At 60.3% G+C, this 23,748-nt stretch overlaps 3 protein-coding genes across 3 annotated transcripts in view; all 3 read left to right on the top strand.

The window, feature by feature from the left end:
• ZGPAT (zinc finger CCCH-type and G-patch domain containing) overlaps nt 1-3,301 on the top strand; it is a 36,523-nt gene extending 33,222 nt beyond the window's left edge. The window contains exons 4-7 of the mRNA XM_057416605.1: nt 76-225; nt 1,242-1,373; nt 2,166-2,559; nt 3,013-3,301. Coding sequence (XP_057272588.1) covers nt 76-225; nt 1,242-1,373; nt 2,166-2,559; nt 3,013-3,151 — 815 coding nt within the window. The 3' untranslated portion in view covers nt 3,152-3,301. The remainder of the gene's footprint in view (nt 1-75; nt 226-1,241; nt 1,374-2,165; nt 2,560-3,012) is intronic.
• A 5,336-nt stretch (nt 3,302-8,637) lies between these two features.
• Nucleotides 8,638-11,093, top strand: LIME1 (Lck interacting transmembrane adaptor 1). Its single transcript, XM_057416607.1, has 5 exons — nt 8,638-8,788; nt 9,300-9,351; nt 9,454-9,541; nt 9,649-10,016; nt 10,698-11,093. Exons 1-5 carry the CDS (start codon nt 8,673-8,675, stop codon nt 11,043-11,045), a joined length of 972 nt encoding a protein of 323 aa, XP_057272590.1. The 5' UTR covers nt 8,638-8,672; the 3' UTR covers nt 11,046-11,093.
• Nucleotides 11,094-16,394: 5,301 nt separating this feature from the next.
• On the top strand, nt 16,395-20,834 carry SLC2A4RG (SLC2A4 regulator). The gene is made up of 8 exons (XM_057416606.1): nt 16,395-16,527; nt 17,369-17,520; nt 18,364-18,473; nt 18,559-18,803; nt 19,973-20,073; nt 20,160-20,427; nt 20,524-20,603; nt 20,690-20,834. The coding sequence occupies exons 1-8, from the start codon at nt 16,423-16,425 to the stop codon at nt 20,799-20,801; spliced, it is 1,173 nt and encodes a 390-aa protein (XP_057272589.1). The 5' UTR covers nt 16,395-16,422; the 3' UTR covers nt 20,802-20,834.
• Nucleotides 20,835-23,748: the final 2,914 nt, after the last annotated feature.

Below are 23,748 nucleotides of genomic sequence, written 5' to 3'. Positions count from 1 at the left end.
AGCTAACTCTGATTTAGAAAGCCCTCTGTCAGTTGGATACTTACTGGGTTCTTGTCCTTGCTTTTCCTTCTATAGACATCGACAGTGGTTACTACACGGTGAAGTTTGATTCTCTGCTGCTCAAGGAAGCTGTTGTGGAAGGAGACAGTGTCATTCCCCCGCTGCGAAGTGAAGAGGCTGCCGAGTCTGATGAAGACAGTGTTGATGATTCTGGTTATGCTAAAGGTGCGAGCAAAACACCTTGAGATCTAGGTCTGCCTTCCTCTGGGACCTATGGAATTACTCTCCTGGAGCTGCCCTTATAAGTGTCTCACCTCTGATGAAAGAGCAAAGCACCTCTTTGTATGTTGCTGAGCAGTAATCAGCTGGCATGTTACAATTGCAAACTAAAACCTTTGGTTTATGCAGGCTGTTGGGCTGTGGGTTAATGAAGGTTGGAGGTTTCCATGGGAACTTCCAGTATGTGAAAGAAGAGGGTTTGAAGCAGAGTTCCAGGCTCTCTGCTTCTTATGTGCCTGGCTGAGTTGAGCTAATAAGTGAGTGAGGAGACTTCCTTATCTCTGAGAGCTTTGTGTAGCTACATGAGTAGAGACCCCAGTAACTGTGAGTGTTTGGTCCTTCCAGTGCCTCGATGAGGTTGGAGGAGCAGCCATGCCCTGTTTCACAACTGAAAGCTGACACAAAGAGAGCCCAAGTGACTTCTTTAAGATTAAACAGGCAACACCGCCCCTGTGCCAGTGCCACAGGTACATCACAGGGACAAAGTTGTGTCCTGGAGCTCTTTACATGTCACCTAATAGAGATTATTGCATCCTAATAACACAGAATTAGCCTTGTGGCCTAGAGGAGCTTCATACCAGAGACATGAGCTGGAGGCACAGGATAAGTGTGATGTGCCACTGTGCCAAAGTTTACTCTGATGGTGTATGTCATTCTATCACCATCCTGGAAGGAAGGAAGGAAAAGAAGCATAAAGACTCCTGGAGGACTCTGCCTGGAACTGTGGGGTGGTGCATACATTAAATCAAGTGAGAGCTCATGTTAAGTGACTTGCTGTGCAATGTTCCTAAAAGTGAGAGCTCAATAGGAACCATACAGGGCTGGAGGAGCATCCAAATGGTTCTGGGGTGTGAAAAGTACATTGTACTGGGGGCGTTTCATGCTGTGAGGATGCCCACATGAAGGTTTTGCATAGCAGCTTCATTTCCATGTTTCACTGATTCTTCTCTCCTGTGCCACAGTGATAGATTCAAGAGTTCCAGAGAATGGGGAATGGTCTCCTGCATGCAGCTCCTCCTTCGGTGGCTGGGAAGCTCATACTCGTGGTATCGGCTCCAAACTGCTTGTTCAGATGGGATACGAGTTTGGGAAAGGTAAGGGGGAAAGAAGGGGGTCCTGGTGCTGCCTCCATGGTTCCTAAAGCTAGATAAGAAAAGCAAGGTTTTGGATGAAGCTAAAACTTCCCTGTGCTGAAGATAAGAGATAAGGCTGGAGCTGTGTGAGGCATCACAGCTGTGTTGGGAGGCAAGAAGGGATAACTCAGTTAATGGAAGTAGAGGCACATGTGTGTGTGCACCAGCCCCTCTAGGGTAATAACAGAAACTGGAGGCATTTGGAACCATGGTCAAGTTGATGATTAAAGCCATGAGAGCTGTTGTGTGAGATGTTCAAAGGCTTTAGGTGGAAGGGAGCTGATCCGTGATGCTTCTGATGTCTGTGTTAAAGCATCTGCTGGCTCTAGACGCAGACTTCAAAGCCTGCTCAACCAGCTTCTCACTACACAAATTGCCTTGAGCCTTGGGGGCTTTGGGAGGGCAGTCTGCTCCTTGCAGTTGTCTCTGCTCCTCCCAGAGGAACCAAACCAGTTTGAAGAAGAAGCTGACTTGAGGATCTGAGAACATGGGGCTGAATCTGGTTTGACAGAAACCAGCCTGACCGATGGCCTGGGGTGTCTTATCACATCTTCTGCTGTCAAAGGCTCCTCTCACAGTGTCTGCACCCCCCGTGCTGTGGCCTTTGCTGCTCCCCTTGACTTGGATGGGAGTCACAGCTTCTTGTGCCTGCTGAGCTGTTCCAAGCTTGTGGCTGTCAGCGTGAGCTTGTGCTGGGAGGTGGCTCGGAGAGGGGATGTCCTCACTCACTGCAATCACTTGGTGTCTCCTCAGGGTTAGGGAAGAACTCTCAGGGCCGAGTGGAGCCAGTGCAGGCCGTGGTGCTGCCTCGAGGGAAGTCCCTTGACCAGTGTGCGGAGGTGCTCCAGAGGAGGAAGCAGGGGAAGCTGGACCCAGGCAAATCCAGGAAGTGCCAAGCCAAGGGAAGCAGCCGGAAGCCTTCCCACAACGTGTTTGACTTCCTGAATGAGAAGCTGCGAGGGAAGAGCTCGGGGGAGAAGGCTGGAGGGATGGCAGTGCCCAGGAGGACCAGCAAAGAGATCTACCACGCCAGCAAGAGCACCAGGAAAGAACTGAGTGTCCGCCTCCTCCAGACAGTGGAGAAGATCGAGCAAACCCAGAGGGATATCATAGGAATCCAGCAGGCCCTGGAACGCAACATTGGGCGGTAGGAAAACGGCCTCTTTGGGACTACAGGGGGGACTGAGAATTCTGGGGCTGCTGGGAGAAGGGCTGGGCTTGAGATGAGGTATAGGAGGAGTAAGTGATGTGTGTGGATGAGATCTAAGGGGGAGAGGAGGAGAGAGACTTTAGTGTGTGCTTCAGACCAGCTTGGACACTGGCAGGTGTGTTTGGGGTCCTTTGGCTGGAATTGAGGCTGTGGTGAAGAGAGGAAAGGTGCTGGAGTCTTTCCTTCTCATACCCACCTCTGCCGTGCTGCTGAGCATCAGAGGAGGATGTTTTCTAGCCCAGATTGTGCTGAGCATCAGGTTCTTCCTGGCTTTCAGCAGGTGGCTTGTCCAAATCCCACAGGAAAGGGCAAACCTTCCTGGGACGATGATGACAAGCCTTTGATCTTACCCATGCAGGATGACTTTGCCATTATGTTTTTTGCTTCTAGGCACAGTGTTGCTACAGCTCAGCTGAAGGAGAAGCTGGCTAATGCCCACAAACAGCTGGGGCAGCTGCAGGCCCAGGAAGCCAGTCTGCAGCAGGAGCAGAAGAAAGCAGACACACACAAGAAGATGACTCAGTTCTAGTCTCTCAGAGAGGTGTTTGGCTGCAGTGATTGTCCTTCCAGCCAGCCCTGGTGCTCACAGCCTCAGAGCCTGGGGGAGCCTTCCTGCTCCTCCGGGTCTCAGGCTGCCCAGCCTGGAAAAGGGGCTGAAAAGCAGTCATTCCTATACCCAGATGGCTCCGAGCATTGCTGGGAAGGGGAGGAGCACGCATCCTGGAAGCAGTCAGTGGGCCTGAGCCACAAGAAACAGGATTCTCTGCTCTCTTTGCACACTTCTTCCCTTTGCTATCACTACAGAGTCTGTAGCTCCTCTGATGGTAACGTTGCTGGCTCCACAGCAGCTGAGGAGGGGCTTTGAAAGCCCCACATCCTGCGTCAACTGTGGCTTGTGTCGGCAGCCAACTGACAAACACAGAGCAGAGGCAGGGTCCCAAAGCAGAGCAGGGTGAAAACAACAAAGGCCAATGGCTTCAGCTGCTCTCTGCCTTGCAGGTTTTGCCATGGGGTTCAGCTGAGAGCACAGTTTTGGGGGGAGCAGCTCCTCGTAGCCTCAGTGTAATGAACAGGCAGAAAACTGGCAGCTTGGAGGTGGGCTCTTGTTGCCTCAAGCTTCAGGTTTCATCTGTTTGGGTGTAAGAGTATCCCAGGACATGCTGTAGCCTCTTTGACTTGGCATGGTGCTTCCACAAATGGAGTGCCAAAGCTGGCGGGGATAAGAGGAGAGTAACAGAGCTTCAAACCTCCCAGGTTCTGTCCCAAGTGGCTCGCTGGACATGGGTCCTCTTCTTAAGCCCCCTCAGGGCCTGGATCCAGCCCCTGGCTGAGCCCTGAGATGGGTCTGTGCGGTGCAGCCCTGTGTGTGGCAGAGCTTCAGGCCGGGCTGGAGGCAGTAGAGCAAGCAAAGTGCCCTTCCCTGCAGCGTGGACAGGCTGGACCTGAAGGGTGTCTTCCCCCAGGTTATGTTGTGCATTGGTGGCAGCCAGTCCTTGCCCCAGAGGAGATGGTGGCTTCATCAGGCTGTTTCTGGTGGGCCTGGTGCAGTGGAATTGCTTTTAGAAGAAATAAATGTTTCCAATTTCATGCCAGTATCTTAAGGATCACTTTGTTCCTTCATTTAAGGAATCAATTTCCTTTTATTCCGTGAGTCATTTCTCTGATGGGAGCTTTTGCTCCTTTGGTGCCACCTTTTCTGCCTGTTGTCAAGGTGTCAGCTTGGCCAGGGCTGCACCAGCCAGCTGCCAAACTCACCAGGAAGGCTGAGGCTGAAGGGGAAGGGATCGGAGTTGTGGGATTCAGCATCGCTGCAGGCACCCCTCGGGAAACACGGAGACAGAAGTGAACAAGAGGAACATCTTCAGGGAACCTCTGAGTGACTTTTTCCTCCTGGCATGCTCTTGGATCCTGCTGTGATGGACTCTGCTGATGGGAAAGGTGCTGTGGGCTGCCCTGAGTCATCAGCATCAGTCTGTTTCTCGCTGTATTATCTTCATTGTGTTGAATTTGGGTTCTCTGCATTGGGCTTAACTCAAGGGTTTAACAAGGGTTGCTCAGTGCCCTTCCTTTACAAGTGACTGTTTCCCACACTTGAGTGGTATTAATGTGCCTGGCTTAGCATGAGTGCGCACTGAGGCAGCGCTGATGGGCTGAGCTGGGCAGAGAAACACCTTGGGCTTGTTCTGTGCTCTGACACTATTTAACATCATCACCTCTTCCAGAACCATCAGCCCTGTGTCTTGGCCGAGTGGTGGTTTGACCCTGCCTTGGGATTTCCACAGCCTTCCTTGCCAGAGTCCTGTTGGAACGGCTGCTGCCTCCCTCCCAAGGCAGTTCCCATCCCTGGTGAATAAAGTTGGGGTTTATTTGATCCCTCTCTCCTCACGAGGCAGTGTTCATTTGCAAGGTAATGCTCATCTGTGGTGACCCATCCTTTTCCTTCCATTGCCTGGGGCTAGAGGGCTGGGACCCAAACCAGCCGGGTGGGAAGCAGAGGGTGCTCTTGCAGAGCCCGTCCCTGGGTGCTGCTGGCAGCCAGGGCGGGGAGAAAGCAGCCTCCCATTGGGTGCAGCAGCCACCTCGGCAGCCCAGGAAGCTGTGGTGTGCGCTGCATGGTATCTGCTCGGAGCCATCTGCTCTGGAAGGAGCTGAAGAGGAGCGGGAGAGCTCACATCGAGATGTTCCAACTGGGGGGGAGCCCCTAATGAGGAATAACGTTGGGATAAAAGAAGCCAAATCCTGCAGGTCGGGTGCAAAGGGGAGAGCATGGTTGGATCCCTGCCCTTCACAGGCACCAGCCTTTGAGCCTCTGCGAGGTAAGTGGTGGTTTTCTTGCCTCGTGAACTTGAGTCTGCAACTAAACCAGGGCCTGGAAAGTCCTTTAGAACCACCCCATCTAATGGGAATTGCAGCGTTGTTGCAGATGCTGTTGCAGCGAGGTTGATGGGACAGGCAGGATCCCCGCTCTGCGGCAGGGCAGCATGAGCTGGGGTGAACTCAGGCTGTGGGGAGGGCTGAAAGCTTTGTGCTGCCCCATGCTTTGTGCTCGGGAAGCCTCTGGGCTTGGAAAGGAAGGAAAGGAGCTTGAGCTCAGCACTGCTGGGTCTTGAGGCTGGAGGCTGAGTGGGAGCTGGTTCCTTCCATGGGGAATTGGTGATACGGAGGTGTGGGGAGTCAGGTTCTCCAGTGAAAGATTCCCGGTTGTCTTGGGAGGGTTTGGCTCGTGTGTGGAATGGCTCTTGGGGACTGCTGAGCTGCTGGCTGCAGGGGAGGAGGCCGGAGGGAGCGTGGGCATTGAAACCCAAAGTGATGTGAAACCACGGAGTCTGTGGCAAGAAACCCACTGTGGTGGCTGTGATTCCCGAGCAGACCTGTATCCATCGCCATCACCCACCCAGCCCTGCCTGCTGCCCCGAGGTCCCTGCTGGTGTCTGCTGCGGCTCAGCCCCGCAGGAAACCTCTCGAGCAGGTTCTCAGCTTCTCTCTGCCTGAGTGAGCGTGGAAGGGAGGAGGGAAGGAAGATGCTGAACCGGTGTCGCCTCGAGCAGGGCAGGGGGGCACCCGCCTTTAGGCTTCGAAACTGCGCTTCACAGCATCCCACGTGGGTTGGGTTGGAAGGGACCTTAAAGCTCCTCCAGCTCCAACCCCTGACACGGACAGGGACACCTTCCACTGGAGCAGCTTGCTCCAGGCCCCATCCAGGGCAGGTTCAATGGTGCCTGTTACGGGGCTTTCCTTTTTCATACTTGAAAGTAAAAGCCCTACTTCTGCTTCTTGGGGCTCTTCTCTCACTGCAGCTCCCCAGGGTCCCCGAGCTGGGTTTGTTGCAGCCACGCTCGCAGGCACTGGTGGAAATTGGCTTCTGATGTTTGCCCTGGTTTCGTGCAAGTGCTCTTTTAGGAGCTTCAGAGCCGTTCTTGTGGTCCCCGTGCGCTGAGCACGCCGTGGCGGATGAATCCGAGGCCGGGCCGAAGCAGCAGCGCTCGGTTTCCACCATCAGTTCAATCCTGGTGTTGGGAAGCCCAGGAGGGAACCCTGGGCCTCTCGTAGCAGTCACATCCTGGAGTAAGAAACCAACTGCACTGGTGGTGCCGGGGCTCGGGGGTCACTGCAGGGAGCTCCTCCTGCTCGCAGGCTCCGGGTGCGCATCGCCCGTACGTGGCTGCCACCGCTCTCGTCCTCAAAGCCTCGTGGAGCCTTAGGAAACCCTGCCCGTGTGCCTGGAGCCCAGCCCCGGCACGGGGGGATCAGTGACTCCATTGGCAGCAGTTCAGGTGTGCCTTGGGCTGGGGGAGACGTTCACTGCTCCATCGCACCCGGGCCAGGCGCTGCCTTCTCCGCCCGGATTCCTCCCTTTGGGAGAACCAACGCGTCGTCCCAAGAAGCAGCATCCCCAGGGACTCAATGCACCAAGGGGCAGGCGCTCGGTGTTTCTGCAGGTGGGAACCACAACAGAAAGCAGGGCAGGAGCAGCCTCTGTTAATGTCAGCTTAGGAAGCTCCTTCGTCCTTCGAGCCTTAAACACACAGGGCTGGCAAACGCTCCCTTCCCAGCTCTGATCCCAGCCGGTCCATCCAGCCCCGGCAGACCCTAAACCCTGCCTCGCTCTCCAGGGGTTAAAGCTTCAGCCCGGGAAGTGCCCCAAGGCGTGGGAAGTGCTCAGATAAAAGGGTGCTTGAATGGGCAGGGCCTCACTGGTGCGGGGTGAAGATGGGATGAGGATGCTGTGGGGTGATGCAGGGTGCAGGGGAGCCGTTGGTGCCTCCACGGGCCATGGGGCTGCTGCAGCCCCACAGAGGCACCCGGGGCAGGGGGGCTCCTCACCAGGGCTCATCTGGGTTCAGGCACATAAGGGGGTGAGTAAGAGGTGCTCAGGGTGCCCCATGGCATCCCCGTGTCCCCAGCTCCGCCGGTGGAAGCCGCTCGGATCTCCCAGCCCCATCTTACCTGGGGACTCAGGATCAGCTCCTGAGGCTTCTTCAAGCCGTGCTTCACCCCGGCGCTGGGAGCTGCCTTCATTTCCCTCGGGATCAGGCAGTTTCCAGCTGTGGCATCCACGTCTCCAGGGCCAGGCCAGCCTGCTCTGGGTGCAGGACGTGCACGGGGCCGCGCTTGCGCAGAGCTGGGAGCAGCAGCCGTTGGCTGGACACGGCGCAGGTGAAGCGGTGGCAGCTTTTGCTCTGGGGTTGCTGATGGCTCAGCAGGGACAGGGACGATGGGATGGGATGGGATGGGATGGGATGGGATGGGATCTCACCATGGGAAAGGTGTAGGATGCTGATGGGGCAGGAAGCTTCTGCTCTTTGTGTTGGGCTCCCCAAAACCTTTGTTCCTCTGCAGTGCTTGCTCTGCCTTGCTTCTGCTTTGGTTTGCAAGGGGGGACCTTGGATAAGGCACAGGGAAGAGAGCTGGGTTAGGGTTAGGGTTTTCCTTCAGGAAGAGGAAGGTCGGAGGCCTGGCATTCTCTGTGTGATGCTGGCGGAGGTGCCCAAGAGCCACCACGGCTGGGTCAGTGCTCAGGGGTGATCCTGCAGCCCTCGGGCACCCCACAGGCCTCATGGCCGGGATCGATGGGGCTGAATCCCACCGGGCTTGGAGGGGGAGCCCTGGGGATGGGGAGGGTGAAGCTCGCCCCGCTTCCGGGAAGCTGACTCATCTGTTTGCTGCCTCCTGCCGGAGCCACCCCATCCCCGTGTCCCCAGACAGCCCCAGGGCAATTTGGGGTATCCCAGAGGGGTTTGGGGGCCCCGTTTCCACGTCCCAGCGGCCACTTGGGAGCTTGCCTCTTGTTGGGTTGGTTTGCAAGCGATGACCCCAAGCTCTGATGTTTCCCGGGGTGAAGCAGTGGAGGTGACGTGGGGAGGGCAGCGGCCGGCCAGAAAATGGGGGTCCCTGGGCACGTCCCCCCCTCCGGAGCATCTCCCTGCATGGGGGCTGCGCTGCGGGGCCCTGCAGCACCATCCCCGGCCCTGCCGAGCCCGCTCCCACCCCACCTCCTGTGTTCTCTCCGCAGAGCTCGGCCCCACGGCGGTGCTGGAAGCGGCTGCCCCATGGCTGCAGCGGGGGGCGAGGGGCCGGAGGGGACCCCGCTGCTGCCAGCGGGTGCTGCCCTGGCCCTGCTCGGTGGCCTGGTCTACCTGGGCGCCCTGTGCGCTGCCTGCAGACGGTAGGTGCTGCCCCGCGGCCCCTCTGCCCTCCCTTCTGGTCATGGGGACCCCTCCATGGCCTTTGGGGTGCACAGAGAGACCCCATCAGTGCCTGTCCTGAGCTGGGACCATCGGGATCTGCTGCTCCGTTTGCCCTGAGCCTAAACCCCAGCCCCAGCTCTGCCTGGCCTGATCCTGCACCCCTGTGCCTTGTGACCCCCTGATAGCCCCCCCCCTGCATCCAAAGGGCTCACAGGAGCAGCCCGGAGAGGGCTGAGGTGTGAGCGGGATGGGCAGGGTGGGTGATGCCAGGGGTGCCCCCATGGCTTGGTGGGATGCAGGATGCAACCAACACCTCCCCAGCCAACAGGGACCCTGCAGAGGGGCTGGTGCTGGAGCAGGACGATGGGTTTGGGGGTGCTGCTGCCCCAGTGAGGAGCCACCCGGTGATGCCCATCATGGCCAGGCCGGGGTCTTCGGGCACCCGCTCCTCACCCCCAGCCCCATGCCCAGCCCCGCTTCTCCCCACAGCAAGAGCAGGAAGAAGCAGCTCCCTCCGGACGGGGTGAAGCTGGTGGATGAGGTAAGCACGCTGTGGGGCAGCAGGATGAGCCCTGGGGGTGCTGCGAACCCCTCCCGCCCCAGCTCCCCTCCCTGGCGCTGAGGCTCCGTGTCCCCCCCGCAGTCCCTGCTCAGACAGACGCAGCTGCGGTCGCTCAGCAAGTCGGACACGAAGCTGCACGAGCTCTACCGGGTGAAGGCCGGAGGCCACGGTGAGTGCCCAGGGGAGCGGTGCGCGCACGGGGCAGCATCACCCCCGGTGCCGCGGCGCTGCCGCACGGCTCCGTCCCTGCTCCATCCCCATCTCCCGTCCCCGCAGCCCAGCGCCCGGCCAGCCTGGACTTCACCAGCCCCGCTCCCGCTGACCCCCAGCACGGTGCCGGCGTCCTCCTGCACCGCGAGCTGCCGCAGATCCCGGTCCCCGAGCCCCCGGACCAGACCTACTCCAACCTCCTCTTTCCCCCGCGACGGCGCCCGGCGCCCGACACCGTCTACGAGTGCGTGGCCACGGGGGGAGAGGAGCCCCCGGTGTCCCCGCCTCGGGCTGTGCATGGGGCGGCCGATTACGCCTGTGTGCGCAAGGTGAAGAAGGGGATGCCCGCGGAGGAGCAGGATGCGGCTGCAGCCGTGGGGCCCCCCCAGGCGCTGCAGTGCTGCGATGGCTCAGGAAGTGCCCCCCAGGCGAAGGTACGGCTTTGGGGGTGGCAGGGATGGGGGTTGCGTGGGGGATAACGTCACACCGTGCATCCATGGGGTGCCCGTGTTGAGCAGAGCGTCCCAGCCTAGAGCGAACTGGGCTATGATGCTGGAGCAGTGGTACCTGTGGAGGTTTTCGGGGTCAGGATGGAGCCAAGACCCCAACCACAGGCGATGCTGTTCCCTGCGCTCTGCAAAACACTCCCTGTGTTGTGTACAAAGGGGATCCCGAATGGTTGATCTGCTGTCAGCATCCTCCTGGGATATGGAAGCTGGGAGGGGGGCACGGGCATGGGGATACCCCAGTGGGCTGGGATTGCTCCAACCTTCCACTATCTGAAGGGGACTACAGGGATGCTGGAGAGGGACCTTCATCAGGGACTGGAGCAACGGGACAAGGGGTGATGGGTTCAGACTGAAACAGGGGAAGTTCACGGTTAGATATAAGGAGGAAGTTCTTTATTGTGAGGGTGCTGAGGCGCTGGCACAGGGTGCCCAGAGAAGCTGTGGCTGCCCCATCCCTGGCAGTGTTCAAGGCCAGGTTGGACACAGGGGCTTGGAGCAAGCTGCTCCAGTGGAAGGGGTCCCTGCCCGGGGCAGGGGTTGGAGCTGGAGGAGCTTTAAGGTCCCTTCAACCCAACCCATTGAGTGATGCCTTGGTTCCTTCTGCAGCTGGAAGAGATGTACTCCACTGTCTGCAAAGCCACCAAGAAGAAAACCCAGGTCCCTGCATCACCCCCAGGGGAGGAGGGTGCCCAGGCCCGGTCCTGGTCCCCGGCAGCCCATGGCCCTCTGGACCCCTGCTATGAGTCCATCAATGACAGAGCCTGGACCATTCAGGGCCGCGGCCCCGACCCGGACTATGAGGCCGTGGATGTCAACTGGAAGAGGGCAGCAAAGCGGGACAAGGCCCCCGAGAACCTGTATGAGAGCGTTGGGGACATCTGGGCTGGGGGGTCCCAAAGAGCTGCGGCCAGGATGGCGTCCAATGGCCTGGAAGTGTACATCACCAACCTATAGCAGCCCAGCGTGCTCCCACCACGGTGGCTTCCCATGGGACTGGCTTTCTAGGGGCTTGAACCCCCCCGGGGATGGGCACACTTGAACCCGTGCCCACTGGGGTGGCTGCATCCCCACAATGGCTTTCTGTATGTATTTTATATTCCTTTAAGCATCCTCGTCCTATCGTGACCCAGGTTGATGTTGGGTGCCCTGGGATGGGTGGTTTGGGGGTGCTGGGTGCCACATGGAGCCCGGTGGGACAGGGATGGTGCTGCCACCACAATGGGAATGGGGTTGGGACCAGTCGTGGTGGTGGGGTCAGCCCTGTGGCTCTGTGCTGCAGGATCAGGCCCTTCATCACTGGGGTTATGCTGTGAGTGAGGGGTCTCCATCCTCCTCCCTCTGCCTTGGAGGGAGCAGGGCCCCATCCAGCCCCCAGGAAGCCCTGAGCAGCTTCACTCCCATCACTGAACACCCCCGGTTATGGGGACCAGGGGCCAACCCTGTGCCTTGGGGCAGAGCAGGCTGCAGGCTCTGCTTTGTCCCTGTCACCCATTCCCACCATATGGGTCTGTACAAGAGTGAGGTGCCTCCAGAAGCTGCCATCTCCCAAACACCATTAAAAGGCTGAGATGGGGTTATCCGTGTCAGGAGAAAACACTTAAACCGGATCTAACCCCCTGTTGTGGTGGGTGCTGGTGCTGGGGGAGCAGCTTTGGGCACTGCATGGCTGTGAACGGGTGCACCCACCAGCCCGGATGGGGATGAGCAGCACCAGGAGCTGCCAAAGCGAGCTCTGGGGCTCTGCTCAGTGCTGGAGCTGGGGACCATTAACACAGCGCTTGCTGCTGCTCACCTCCCATGGGTGCTGCAGCCTCAACCCATGCCAGACGTGTTCTGTAGAGCTGGATGTGCGGCCAGAACTCTTTGCTCCCCCCCAGGTGCTCAACCTTTCCTCCTCTCTTCCCCATAGTGAGTTTAGCATCCCTTCCCCATAGCGAATTTAGCATCCCTTCCCCATAGCGCATTTAGCATCCCTTCCCCATAGCGCATTTAGCATCCCTTCCCCATGGTGAATTTAGCATCCCTTCCCCATAGCACATTTAGCATCCCTTCCCCATAGCGCATTTAGCATCCCTTCCCCATAGCGAGTTTAGCATCCCTTCCCCATAGCGCATTTAGCATCCCTTCCCCATAGTGAATTTAGCATCCCTTCCCCATGGTGAATTTAGCATCCCTTCCCCATAGCGCATTTAGCATCCCTTCCCCATAGCGCATTTAGCATCCCTTCCCCATAGCGAGTTTAGCATCCCTTCCCCATAGCGCATTTAGCATCCCTTCCCCATAGTGAATTTAGCATCCCTTCCCCATGGTGAATTTAGCATCCCTTCCCCATAGCGCATTTAGCATCCCTTCCCCATAGTGCATTTAGCATCCCTTCCCCATAGCGCATTTAGCATCCCTTCCCCATAGCGCATTTAGCATCCCTTCCCCATAGCGCATTTAGCATCCCTTCCCCATAGCGAGTTTAGCATCCCTTCCCCATAGCAAGTTTAGCATCCCTTCCCCATAGCAAGTTTAGCATCCCTTCCCCAAGGGATGCCCTGTATCCCCAAGGCGATGCTCTGATGATGGTCCCACGGTGCTGTATCCCAACTGCTTTACAACCATCTGACCTCATCGCACTGGTACTCGCTGGGGCTGACTGGGACCTGTGGCAGCAGAACCACCATGCCATGGTGTGCCGTGCTGTGCCGTGCTGTGCCGTGCTGTGCTGTGCCATGCTGTGCCATGCTGTGCCGTGCTGTGCCGTGCTGTGCCGTGCTGTGCTGTGCCATGCTGTGCCGTGCTGTGCCGTGCCGTGCTGTGCCGTGCTGTGCCGTGCTGTGCCATGCTGTGCCATGCTGTGCCGTGCTGTGCCGTGCCCTGCAGCAGGCAGGAAGCCGCTTTGCCCTCACATCGCAGAGATGAAGCACAAGCACGAGGCTCTCGGCAGCCCCCGCTGCAGACGTTGGAGCCGGCGGCGGTGCCAAACCACAGGTGTTGGGGTGCAGGGCCCGGCCCCGGCGCTGCTCGCAGCCGCTGCCAGATCAGGGCACTGATAGAGCCCGCTGCGATGCTGCCGCGCTCTTCCTGCCCTCAGCCGCTGCGTGGGCTCCCCGGCCTGCATCCGTGCCCTGCTCCCCGTCTCCATCGTCCCATCCCGCAGCTCTTGAGGGCTCCTGCAGTGTCTGAATCCCATGGGAGCCGTGTTTGGGCTGCACCAGCCCTGAGCATCCCGAGACAGGATGGGCCCTGTGGTGGTGGGGTTGGATGCGGGTACCACTGTGCTGCTGCACCAGGGTTAGGCAGGCTTGGCACGGCATCAGGCTGCATCCAGGCTGGGGAAAGCTGCTGCTCTCAGTGGCCAAAGCATCTCCCAAACCTGCCCCAACAGAGGTAAAGCCCCATGGGCAGGGCTGCCTGCTTGTCCATAATTCATGGGATTCGGGACAGCCAGACTCGCATTCACATCAGAGACCAACTGCCCCGTCCTTGGGTGATGGAAACCGTCTCCAGAGCCCCAGCACAAGGCTCAAAGCCTGGGGGGTGAACGAAGGATCCATCCCAAAACATCACTTGGAGTCTCGTGGTCTGGCTGTGAAGGTCTGGGTTAGGTGGGTTGGGAGCATCCCTCTGCATCCTGATCCTGCAGGATCCCTGTCATGGTGCAAGGGGAAGGTGCTGCGAGGGGACAGGGCTACAAGGGGGTGGCTCTATGAGGGGACGGTGCTGCACGGTGCCATTCCCGCAAGGGGGAGCGAGCAGGAGGAGCCCAGCGCATCCTGCACGGTGGCACACGCAGTACGGTGCTGCGCTCTGCAGGGTGGTGCGCGGTGCTGCACGGTGCTGGGTGCTATAGGGATCTCCATCCCATACGGCTCTGCACAGTGTACATGGCAGCACCCAGCACAGGGCTGGGTGCTATAAGGATCTCCATCCCATACGGCTCTGCACACTGTACATGGCAGCACCCAGCACAGGGCTGTGCGCCCAAACCAGGTCCACAACCATACAACTCCACATACGAATGGCTTCAGACCCCACAGTCCCCTACCCCACGTTATCTTCACACCCCACATGTCCCTATCCCCCCTCCAGCTCCATTCCCCATAAGCAGGCAAGTGGCAGCTCAGGAGAGACCGGCAGCATGGGCAAGGCTCCGTCCCCATTGGCAGCACCACTCGGGATGCAGGCAGGGCATGTGGGTACCACAGGGGCATCCCCGGGGATGCCAGGCCGGGATGCTGGAGCCGCCCTGCCCGCGGATGGGGTCTGCCTGGTGGCACCGGAGCCCTTGTGCAATGGGCGAGGATGCTCGGCGCTCGCAGGGGTTGCACAAGACCGGAGCCAGCTCAGCGCTTCGGTGTTAACGATTAAACCAGAGCCGAGGAGCCACCACCACGTCCCACCACGGCTGCTTGTCACAACCGGGAGAGGGGGGGAACCAGAGCCTTGTGCCTGCCCCGGGGCTCCCGCGGTGCCTCCGTTGGGGTCCATTAATCAGGGCCAAAGGATGGGGGATGAAGGCTGCCCCTTTGTGCTCCCGGGGCAGGGTCGGGCCCCCATGGGTACCCCGCTTGCTGCAGATGCTGCCCCTCATCCGGACACCCCGGGGGTGGCCGCGCCGGTGCCTCCCGGTCCCCGGGCCGGGAAGTTCGGTTTTTTCCCTGCTTGTGGCTCTTATTCTCGCTATGAAAGCCCCAGGGAGCAGGGCGGAGGGGGCTCCTCCGGCCACCCCGAGGGCGGGCAAGAGCCACGAGACCCCTGCCCCGCTGCCACACCGGGGATCCAGCCCCCCCCCAACTTCAATGGCCCCGGGACCCCCCCACCCCGTGTCACCGGCCCTGGGCTGATGGGACGGGCTGGGGCAGGCTGGGGCCAGCGGCCGGGGCAGCCGCATGGACTCTGTCCCGGCCTTCAGGCTGCGGGGGGGGTCAAACAGCAGCGGGGCCACAGGCAGGGACCTGAGCACGGGTGGGTGCCGGGCACGGATCCCCCTGCACCGCGGTACCCTCTGCACCCCTCTAACCCATGCAGCCCTAATGCACCCCATGCACCCCTATGTACCCCATGCACCCCCTGCACCCATGCACCAACTGCACCCATGCACCCCTATGCACCCCATGCAGCCCTAATGCACCCCCTGCACCCATGCACCCCTATGTACCTCATGCACCAACTGCACCCATGCACCCCTATGTACCCCATGCACCCCAATATTCCCCAGGTACCCACGGCACCCTGTGCATCCCGGTACCCCCTGCACCCCATGCAGCTCTATGCACCCCATGCACCCCTATGCACTCCACGCACCCCTATGTACCCCATGCACCCCAGTATCCCCCAGGTACCCACGGCACCCTGTGCATCCCGGTACCCCGTGCACCCTAGTACCCCCTGCACCCGTGTACCCCTATGTACCCCATGCACCCCTATGTACCCCCCAGGTACCCACGGCACCCTGTGCATCCCGGTACCCCGTGCACCCTAGTACCCCCTGCACCCGTGTACCCCTATGTACCCCATGCACCCCTATGTACCCCATGCACCCCAATATCCCCCAGGTACCCACGGCACCCTGTGCACGCCGGGAGCTCCATGCACCCCGGTACCCCGTGCACCCCATGCCCCCAGGGCACCCCAAACCCAGCCCTGCCGTTTTGGGTGGATTTTAGCAGCTTCCTTTCCTGTCGGACAGAACCGACCCAACCCTGCAGGCCCGGGGACCCCTTTCCCCCTGGGAACCGCTCTTGCACCCCAAAATAGAGACGATTCCCCCCCCCCCCCAGCAAACACCATAAGTTCTGGGGGAGCCTATAGCTGATGGGGAGCCCTACAGCCAACTGCAGTGGGTATAAACCTTTAGGGGGGTCCCCTACAACTTTCGGGGTGCGTAACTTTGTGGGAGCCCCATAACTTGCGGCGAACCCCTATAATTTATCAGCAGCCCTATAATTTGGGGGAGCACAACCTCCCCCCCCCCCCAAGTTATAACCCGTTCAGTTTCAACCCCAGAACTTGGACAGAGCCGTAGGAGTTTTATGGTGCCCTCCAGGCTGACGGGAGCCCCGGGATTTCGGGGGGGGGGGGGGGGGGGGGGACTTTGGCGGGGGGGGGGGGGGGGGGGGGGGGTTATTTGGGTTAAAATCAGGACTTTTTGGGGTCATCCTGCAACTTTTGGGGACTTTGGCGGGGGGGGGAGCCAATCAGAATGGTCCGAGCGGCTGCGGCGGGGTCGAGCTGACCAATAGCGATGAGGTCGGTGGGCGTGGCCTGAGAGCCGGCGCCGACACCGGGCCAGCGCTCCCCCGGGGCCGGGCCGCGGCCGCCGGTGCTGCCGCCGCTTCCCCGCATGGAGCCCCCTCGGGCGGTCCTAGCGCCCGCCGCCCGCCGCCGCCGCCGAGAGCCTCCCGCTCTGCCCCTGCCCGAGCCCGGCGGAGGCGGCGCCGCCCCGAAGGTACCGGGGGAGGAGGCGGCGGCGGCGGGGACCGGGGTGGGAAGCGGGGAGGAAGGCGGAGGGCGGGGGGTGGGGGGGCGGTGACAGCTGACAGCGCCCGCCCGAAAGTTTCCCTCCGTTAAAATGGCGCCGGGAGGGGGTAAACGGGGGGGGGGGGGGGGGGGCACCCCACGTTTAGGGTGGGATTTGGTGCCGGTGAATCCCGGCTGGATCTGCCCCGGGGGGATCCACTTGGTGCTGGCAGTGCCCCGGGGCTCCTGCCTGGGGGGATCTGCCCGGGCACGGGGTGCGCGAGGGGCGCACTGGATCCCTGGGTCAGGCCCACTGAGCGCTTCCCGAGGGGTCGGTGTGGGATGCAGATCCGGGGGGGGGTCACTTGGAGGGGGGTCCCGCTGGTGGGGCAGGCGGTGGGTGCGCTGCTGTGTCTGCTAAAGGCAGGGCCAAGCCAGCTCCTTGCTGTGCAGGGCTCTGGGGGGATCCCCACTGGATCTCCCGTTGGATCTGCGCAGAGCAGGGATCCCCTTGGTGCTGTCACTGGGCACCTGGATGCTGCCACCTTAGGGCTGGATGCCGGAGGGTGTCAGGTCTTCTCCTGGCTCTGTGGCTATCCCGCTGGATCCCCGCTGTGTCCATAGGGATCTCCCTATGGAGGGATCCACTGGCCGGATCCCTCCCTGCTCTCACCTCTGTGGAGCTCCAACCTAGTGGGGCCTACCCCATAGGCACCCACTGAGTGGCCAGCAGGGTCCTGGCTCCCTCCCCGTCCCGTTGTCGGGATTCCCACGGGATCGATCCCATGGGATCCACACTGACACCACCATCTCTCCCCCCCCCCTCCCAGGCTGCTCATCCCTGCGGTGCTCGGGGGCTGCCGGCGGGGGCCGGGGGGTGGCTGGAGCCCGGCAGCCAGGAGGCGATGCTGCGGGTGCTGGACGCGGGGCTGGAGCGGTGCCTGGCGCTGCATTCCGCCTACATCCCGGTGCCGCGGCACAGGTAGGACCATGGCACCACGGGGACGGGTAACGGTGACCGGGAACACCCTGCCCGAGCCGCCTGTGCCCCGGCAGGTTTCACACCGGCTGCAGGAGGACTTTGGTCGCTGTCTGCAGCACAGGGGCTCTGGTTGGGACCGCCTGGCCCGGGGCAGCAGCACCGGGGCTCTGGCTGTGACCGGCTGTGGGGAGAAGGATCCGGTGCCATACATAAGCCCTGGAGCAGTTCTGGCTCTGGCACCAGCACTTGGGGTTCATTGGGCATCACTGCCCTCCAGTGCTGTATTTACCCATCCCCGTGGCACCAAAGGCTGCAAAGTGGCCCCGGAGCTTTTTCTCTTTAATTCCATTTTTCATAGTTATTTCCCACCTCAGGAAGTTGTTTGGCCCCGGCTCAGCACCAGGATGCAGGTACCGGTGCCCTCTGGTGCAGTGGTACCCATGTGCACGGAGGGTTCCTCCACTCTGGTGTGGTGAACAGCAGTGATTTGGCTGCCTGTACCACTGCCTGTACCACTGCCCAATGGCGTTCCCAGTCAGGCTGCTGTAATGATGCCTGGCATCATCATCCACAGCATCTCAGGGTGCTCCAGGGCACCCATGGGTGCCTTTGCTCATAGTGATGCTCCCGGCATGGTGCAACCCAGTGCCACCCATGTTCCCCTGCACTGGGCACTGGTGAGGCCGTGCCTCGAATGCTGTGCCCAGCTCTGGGCCCCTCACTACAGGAGAGGCATTGAGTCAGGGTAGGGGTTCCCGGCACCTCGGTGGGTGACAGGGGGGGATGAAGGCTCCCAGGGCCTCGTCCATCCTCACCTCAGCCCCTCTTTGCTGTCACTGGCAGGAAGCTCTCGGGCAAGGCCGGCATCGACGAGGTGATGGCAGCCGCGGTGCTCACCAGCCTCTCCGCCAGCCCCCTGGTGCTCGGGCACCCTCCGGCCGCCCCTGCACCAGGTAAGAGCGTTCCCCCGTGCCCCATCCCTGGACACGCGTCCCCGCGGCAGGTCCTGACCTTCCTCCTCCTCCTCCTCCCCACCAGAGCCCGGCGGTGAGGTCTGGAAGGAGGCTCCGGCCATGTCCTCCAGCTGCAGCAGCAGCAGCAACACCAGCGGGGACTGGAGCTGGGACCCGGCCAGCGACCGCTCCACCCCATCCACGCCGTCCCCTCCGCTCTCCAGCCACGTTCCCAGCACCTTCCTGCCCGCGCCGCTGCCCGACGAGGGACCCGACGAGCCCAATGGCACCCACTTTGTGTTCGGAGAGCCCGTCCCGAGGAAGAGGAAGGTGGGGATGAGGGAGGGATGAGGGTGGGGAGGAAGAGGATGGGGAGGAAGAGGAGGATGCGGTTGGGGATGGGGATGATGGAGGGATGAGTGTGGGGAGGAAGAGGATGGGGAGGAAGAGGAGGATGCGGTTGGGGATGGGGATGATGGAGGGATGAGTGTGGGGAGGAAGAGGATGGGGAGGAAGAGGAGGATGCGGTTGGGGATGGGGATGATGGAGGGATGAGTGTGGGGAGGAAGAGGATGGGGAGGAAGAGGAGGATGCGGTTGGGGATGGGGATGATGGAGGGATGAGTGTGGGGAGGAAGAGGATGGGGAGGAAGAGGAGGATGCGGTTGGGGATGGGGATGATGGAGGGATGAGTGTGGGGAGGAAGAGGATGGGGAGGAAGAGGAGGATGCGGTTGGGGATGGGGATGATGGAGGGATGAGTGTGGGGAGGAAGAGGATGGGGAGGAAGAGGAGGATGCGGTTGGGGATGGGGATGATGGAGGGATGAGTGTGGGGAGGAAGAGGATGGGGAGGAAGAGGAGGATGCGGTTGGGGATGGGGATGATGGAGGGATGAGTGTGGGGAGGAAGAGGATGGGGAGGAAGAGGAGGATGCGGTTGGGGATGGGGATGAGGGAGGGATGAAGGTGGGGAGGAAGAGGATGGGGAGGAAGAGGAGGATTCGGTTGGGGATGGGGATGATGGAGGGATGAGTGTGGGGAGGAAGAGGATGGGGAGGAAGAGGAGGATTCGGTTGGGGATGGCGATGATGGTGAGGATGAGGTTGGGGATGACAGGATGTTGTTGGGGATGGGATAATGTTGGGGATGGTGTTGGAGTTGGGGATGAGGATAATGATGGGGATGAGTTTGGAGATGATGGGGAGGAAGAACAGGATGCGGTTGGGGATGGGGATAATGGAGAGAATGAGGCTGGGGATGACAGGATGTTGGGGATGGGGATAACGCTGGGGATTGTGATGGAGTTGGGGATGAGGATAATGATGGGAATGAGTTTGGAGATGCTGAGGGTGGGAATGAAGAAGAGGATGCGGATGGGGATGGGAATGGTGGTGGGGATGAGGCTGGGGATGACGGGGTTCGGGATGAGGCTGGGGTTGGGGGTATCAATGGGGATGACGCTGGGGAGGGGGCTGCCGTCCTGACGCCTCTCTCCTGCAGAACTCCACCAAGGTGATGTTCAAGTGCTTGTGGAAGAGCTGCGGCAAAGTCCTCAGCAGCTCCTCAGGGATGCAGAAGCACATCCGAACCGCGCACCTTGGGTGAGCGCACGGGGTCCCCCCCAGGTACCCCAAACCCCTCCCTAAGACACCCCCCCCCCCACAACCATTCCCCTCTCTCCCCACAGCCGTAAACCCGACCTGGAGCAGAGCGACGGCGAGGAGGATTTCTACTACACGGAGCTGGACGTGGACGTGGAGTCGCTGACGGACGGGCTCTCCAGCCTCACCCCGGTGTCCCCCACCTCCTCCGTGCCCCCCGCCTTCCCTGGCCCCGAGGCGCAGGGACCGGTGCCCCCGGTGCTGCTGCCGAGCCCGGACCTGGCGCTGGGCTCCCCCCGCAGCCCCCCGCAGCCCCCCGGCCTGTGCCACGTCCACACTGACCACGCGTACCAGGTGAGCAGGGGACGGGATGGGGACACACGGGGCTGCTGGGAGGGACCCCATCGCCATCCCCCGGTGCTGACCCACGGCCGGCTCCTCTCCCCACAGGGCTGCCCCGTATCCCCGCGGCCACCGGTACCCCCGGCAGCGCCCGCCCCACCGCCACCCAAGCCGCCCGCTGCGCCCAGGTGAGCACCGGCATCGCCTCCCCGTCCCCTTCGTGCCCCCGTTGAGCGCGTCCCCAACCCCATAACGTGGCCCCTGTGCCCCACAGGAGGCCGCGGGGGGAGGCCAAGAAGTGCCGCAAGGTGTACGGCATGGAGAACCGGGAGCTGTGGTGCACGGCGTGCCGCTGGAAGAAGGCTTGCCAGCGCTTCCTCGACTGAACCGGAGCCACCGGGGCCACCGGGGCTGCAGCATCCCCTCCTTCTTGCACATTTTGCACTCGAGGTGCCTTCGCGCCCCCCCCCCCCCCCCCCCCAAAAAAAAAACCCCCCAACCCCCCCCCCCCCAAAAACCCCCCAAAACCCCCCCCCCCCCCCCCCCCCCAAAAGCTTTATGCACACGGAGCTTGTCCCCCCGTTGTTCCTTTGGAAGATAAGCTAAACGTGCCCCCCCTCCCCTATGCCAGCACTGCGGTTGGAGGGGGGGGGGAGCTGCCGGCTGCTTTTGGGGACCCCCCCATCCTGGGGGCTGCCCATGGCTCAGATAAGCTGTGCCTGCACCCATGGGGGGGCTCAGTAAAGGAGGAAGGGGGGGGGTGTGCGTGTGCGCCTGTTGCCTGTTCCTGCCCCCCAACCTGCTCCTCAGGGGGGCACCCCCAGTGCCCGGGGCAGAGGTGGGTGCCTGCCCCCCCCCCCCCCCCCAAAAGGGGTTTTTCCTCTTTGTATCCCCGTTTCTCTCTCTTCCGTCTGGGGGAGCCGGGGCGATGCTCCGGGAAGTGCCTGCAGGAACGCGCCCATTTGCACTAAGCCAAACTGCACAAAGAGGTGGCTTTTTATTGGGTTTTCCCCCCCCTTCCCTTCCCTTCCCTCCCCCCCCCCCCCCCGGTTTTTATTTTTTTTTCCTCTCATTTTTATTAATTTTGGGTTTTTGTTCCTTTTCGTGTGTTTTTATTTTTTAAATAAAATATATGAAAATTCCTATTTTTAAAGAACTCCCTCCCAGGGCAGTGCCTGCAGAGGCCTCCAAACCTGGGTGGGTTTTAAGGGCCTTTATTCCCTTCAAACCCCATTCCACCCCCACCCCCCCAAAACCCCTTTTTATCCCCCCCCCAAACCCCCTTTTCTCCCCCCTCTCATCCCATCACGCTCACAGGTTCAGGGCTGGGTTTGGCCCAGCCCCTTCCCTGTGCAAGGATGGGTGGGATGAGGATAGGGATGGGGATGGGTGTGCAGCCAGCCCAGGGCAGGTCCCCATTGCATTGGGACCCCCGTATTGCAGGGTCTCCCCATTGCAAGGGGGGGGGGGGGGGTCAGACCACATCAGCCCTATGGGCTGGTGCTGTGCCAGGCTGGGCCCCCCCCAGCCCCAGGGCTGGGATGCATCAGATCCCGAAGGAAAACAATAAATGTTTGGATTCTTTTTTAAGGATTCTTCTTCCGGATTCCTGTGGTTGAGTGGGGCTCTGCATGGGGGGGGGGGGGGGCAGCCCTGGGCCCCTTGGGAGTGGGGGTCATAGAAAGATCCCAGCATCACAGAGGAGTTTGGGGTGGAAGGGACCATCAAGTGCATCCGCTTCCAAGCTCATCCCACCCTTCCACTAGAGCAGGTTGCTCCCAAGCCCTGTCCCCTGGGGCAGGTTAAAGCCATTCCCCTTGGCCTGTCCCTACATCCCTTGTCCCAAGCCCCTCTCCAGGTTTCCTGCAGCCCCTTCAGGCACTGGAGCTGCTCTAAGCTCTCCCCTTCAGGAGCCTTCTCTTCTCCAGGCTGCCCCAGCCCAGATCCAGAGCAGAGCTGCTCCAGCCCTCACAGCAGCTCCTATGGCCTCGCTCCAACAGCTCTGGGCCCAGGAAAGGGCCAGGCCAAGCAACATCACCCCCAGCCCCAAACAGCCCCAGGGTGCTCATCCCTTACACGTGGCTGCTGGCCCTGCATGCACCACCATCACCCCAACCGTCCCCGCAACGAGGAGGAACGGTACTGCCATCGAGCAATGAACCCCAAAGCCATGCGCGAAGTGTAGCAGCAATTATCCCGATTTATTGAAACGGATTGATCTTTGCAAGGATGCCTAAACCTAAACCCCATCACAAAAGGAATTCCTGCCCAGAGGAACGCTCCGGCATGCCCAACCCGGAGAGCAACTAGAAAAGAAGGTCGGCATTGACCTGAACTACATGTACAGCATCAGAACAACACAGCCAGGGCCTCCCACCGGAACTCCTGGATACCCCAAACCCTCCTCCTGCACCTCCCTGGGATATGAAACACATCTTCAATACAAACACAGGTTGATAATAATTAATATAAAGTCAGTATAATATAGAATATTCCCAGCCAAAAAATAATAATAATAATAATAATAATTAATAATCATCATCAATCTTCAAACTCTGTCCTGGGATTGTTCTTTTTTTTTTTCTCCATTTCTTTTTAGCTTTATTTTCTAGACAGGTTTAAAGCACGTTGCAAAATAAATACCTCTATCTGAGAGCATACACACAGCACTCTTGACTAGGCGGGACTGCAGGGGATTCCAAACGAGAGAACGTAGGGAATAGCGACCCATGAAGTATGGCTTCTGCAGGAGCTGATGTGTCCCAAGAGGAGCTCAAATGAGGCTTCATTCTCTCTCCTATTGCAAAGGATTCCAGTTTTTGCATGGAGTTTTAGGGAGTTTCTTCGCTCAAGGGGGAAGGGACATGAACCCAAAACCCCAGCAGGACGTGGCTTTAGCAGTGGGAAAGAGGAGTATTTAAAGGTGGGAGAGCTAAAGCAGGACCCGAGGCCGGAGGGGGTTTCCTTGTGCATGGAGAAGATTCCTTCTGTGCTCCGAACCAGAGGGTTTTGATGGCAAGCAAGGGAGAAGGGCAATAGAAGGCAGGGGGACGGGCACTCTGCAGCCCTGCTCTGACCCATCCCACCACAGCCACGGGGCTTTGGGGTGACCTTAAAATATACCCGAAAATGGGTTATTTGTGACTTTTTGGCAACAAAACGGACAGAGCTTTACAAGGGAGGGACGGGACCAGGGGAACGGCTTTAAGGTCCCTTCAACGCAAACCGTCCCATGCCAATGAACACAAGGAGCCCCTCCGCTTGTTCTCCTTGCACGCCCACCACCAAACCCCATGGCCCTCAGCGCGTTCCCCATGGGGTTTCGGTGGGGCT

This window comes from Pezoporus wallicus, unplaced genomic scaffold, assembly GCF_028554395.1.
Source record: "Pezoporus wallicus isolate ANWC-B61680 ecotype Strahan unplaced genomic scaffold, APGP_CSIRO_Pwel_v1 contig_13399, whole genome shotgun sequence".
Classification (NCBI taxonomy): Eukaryota; Metazoa; Chordata; class Aves; order Psittaciformes; family Psittacidae; genus Pezoporus; species Pezoporus wallicus.
Note: the sequence above shows the minus strand (reverse complement) of the source record. Positions and strands in the feature narration are given on the sequence as shown.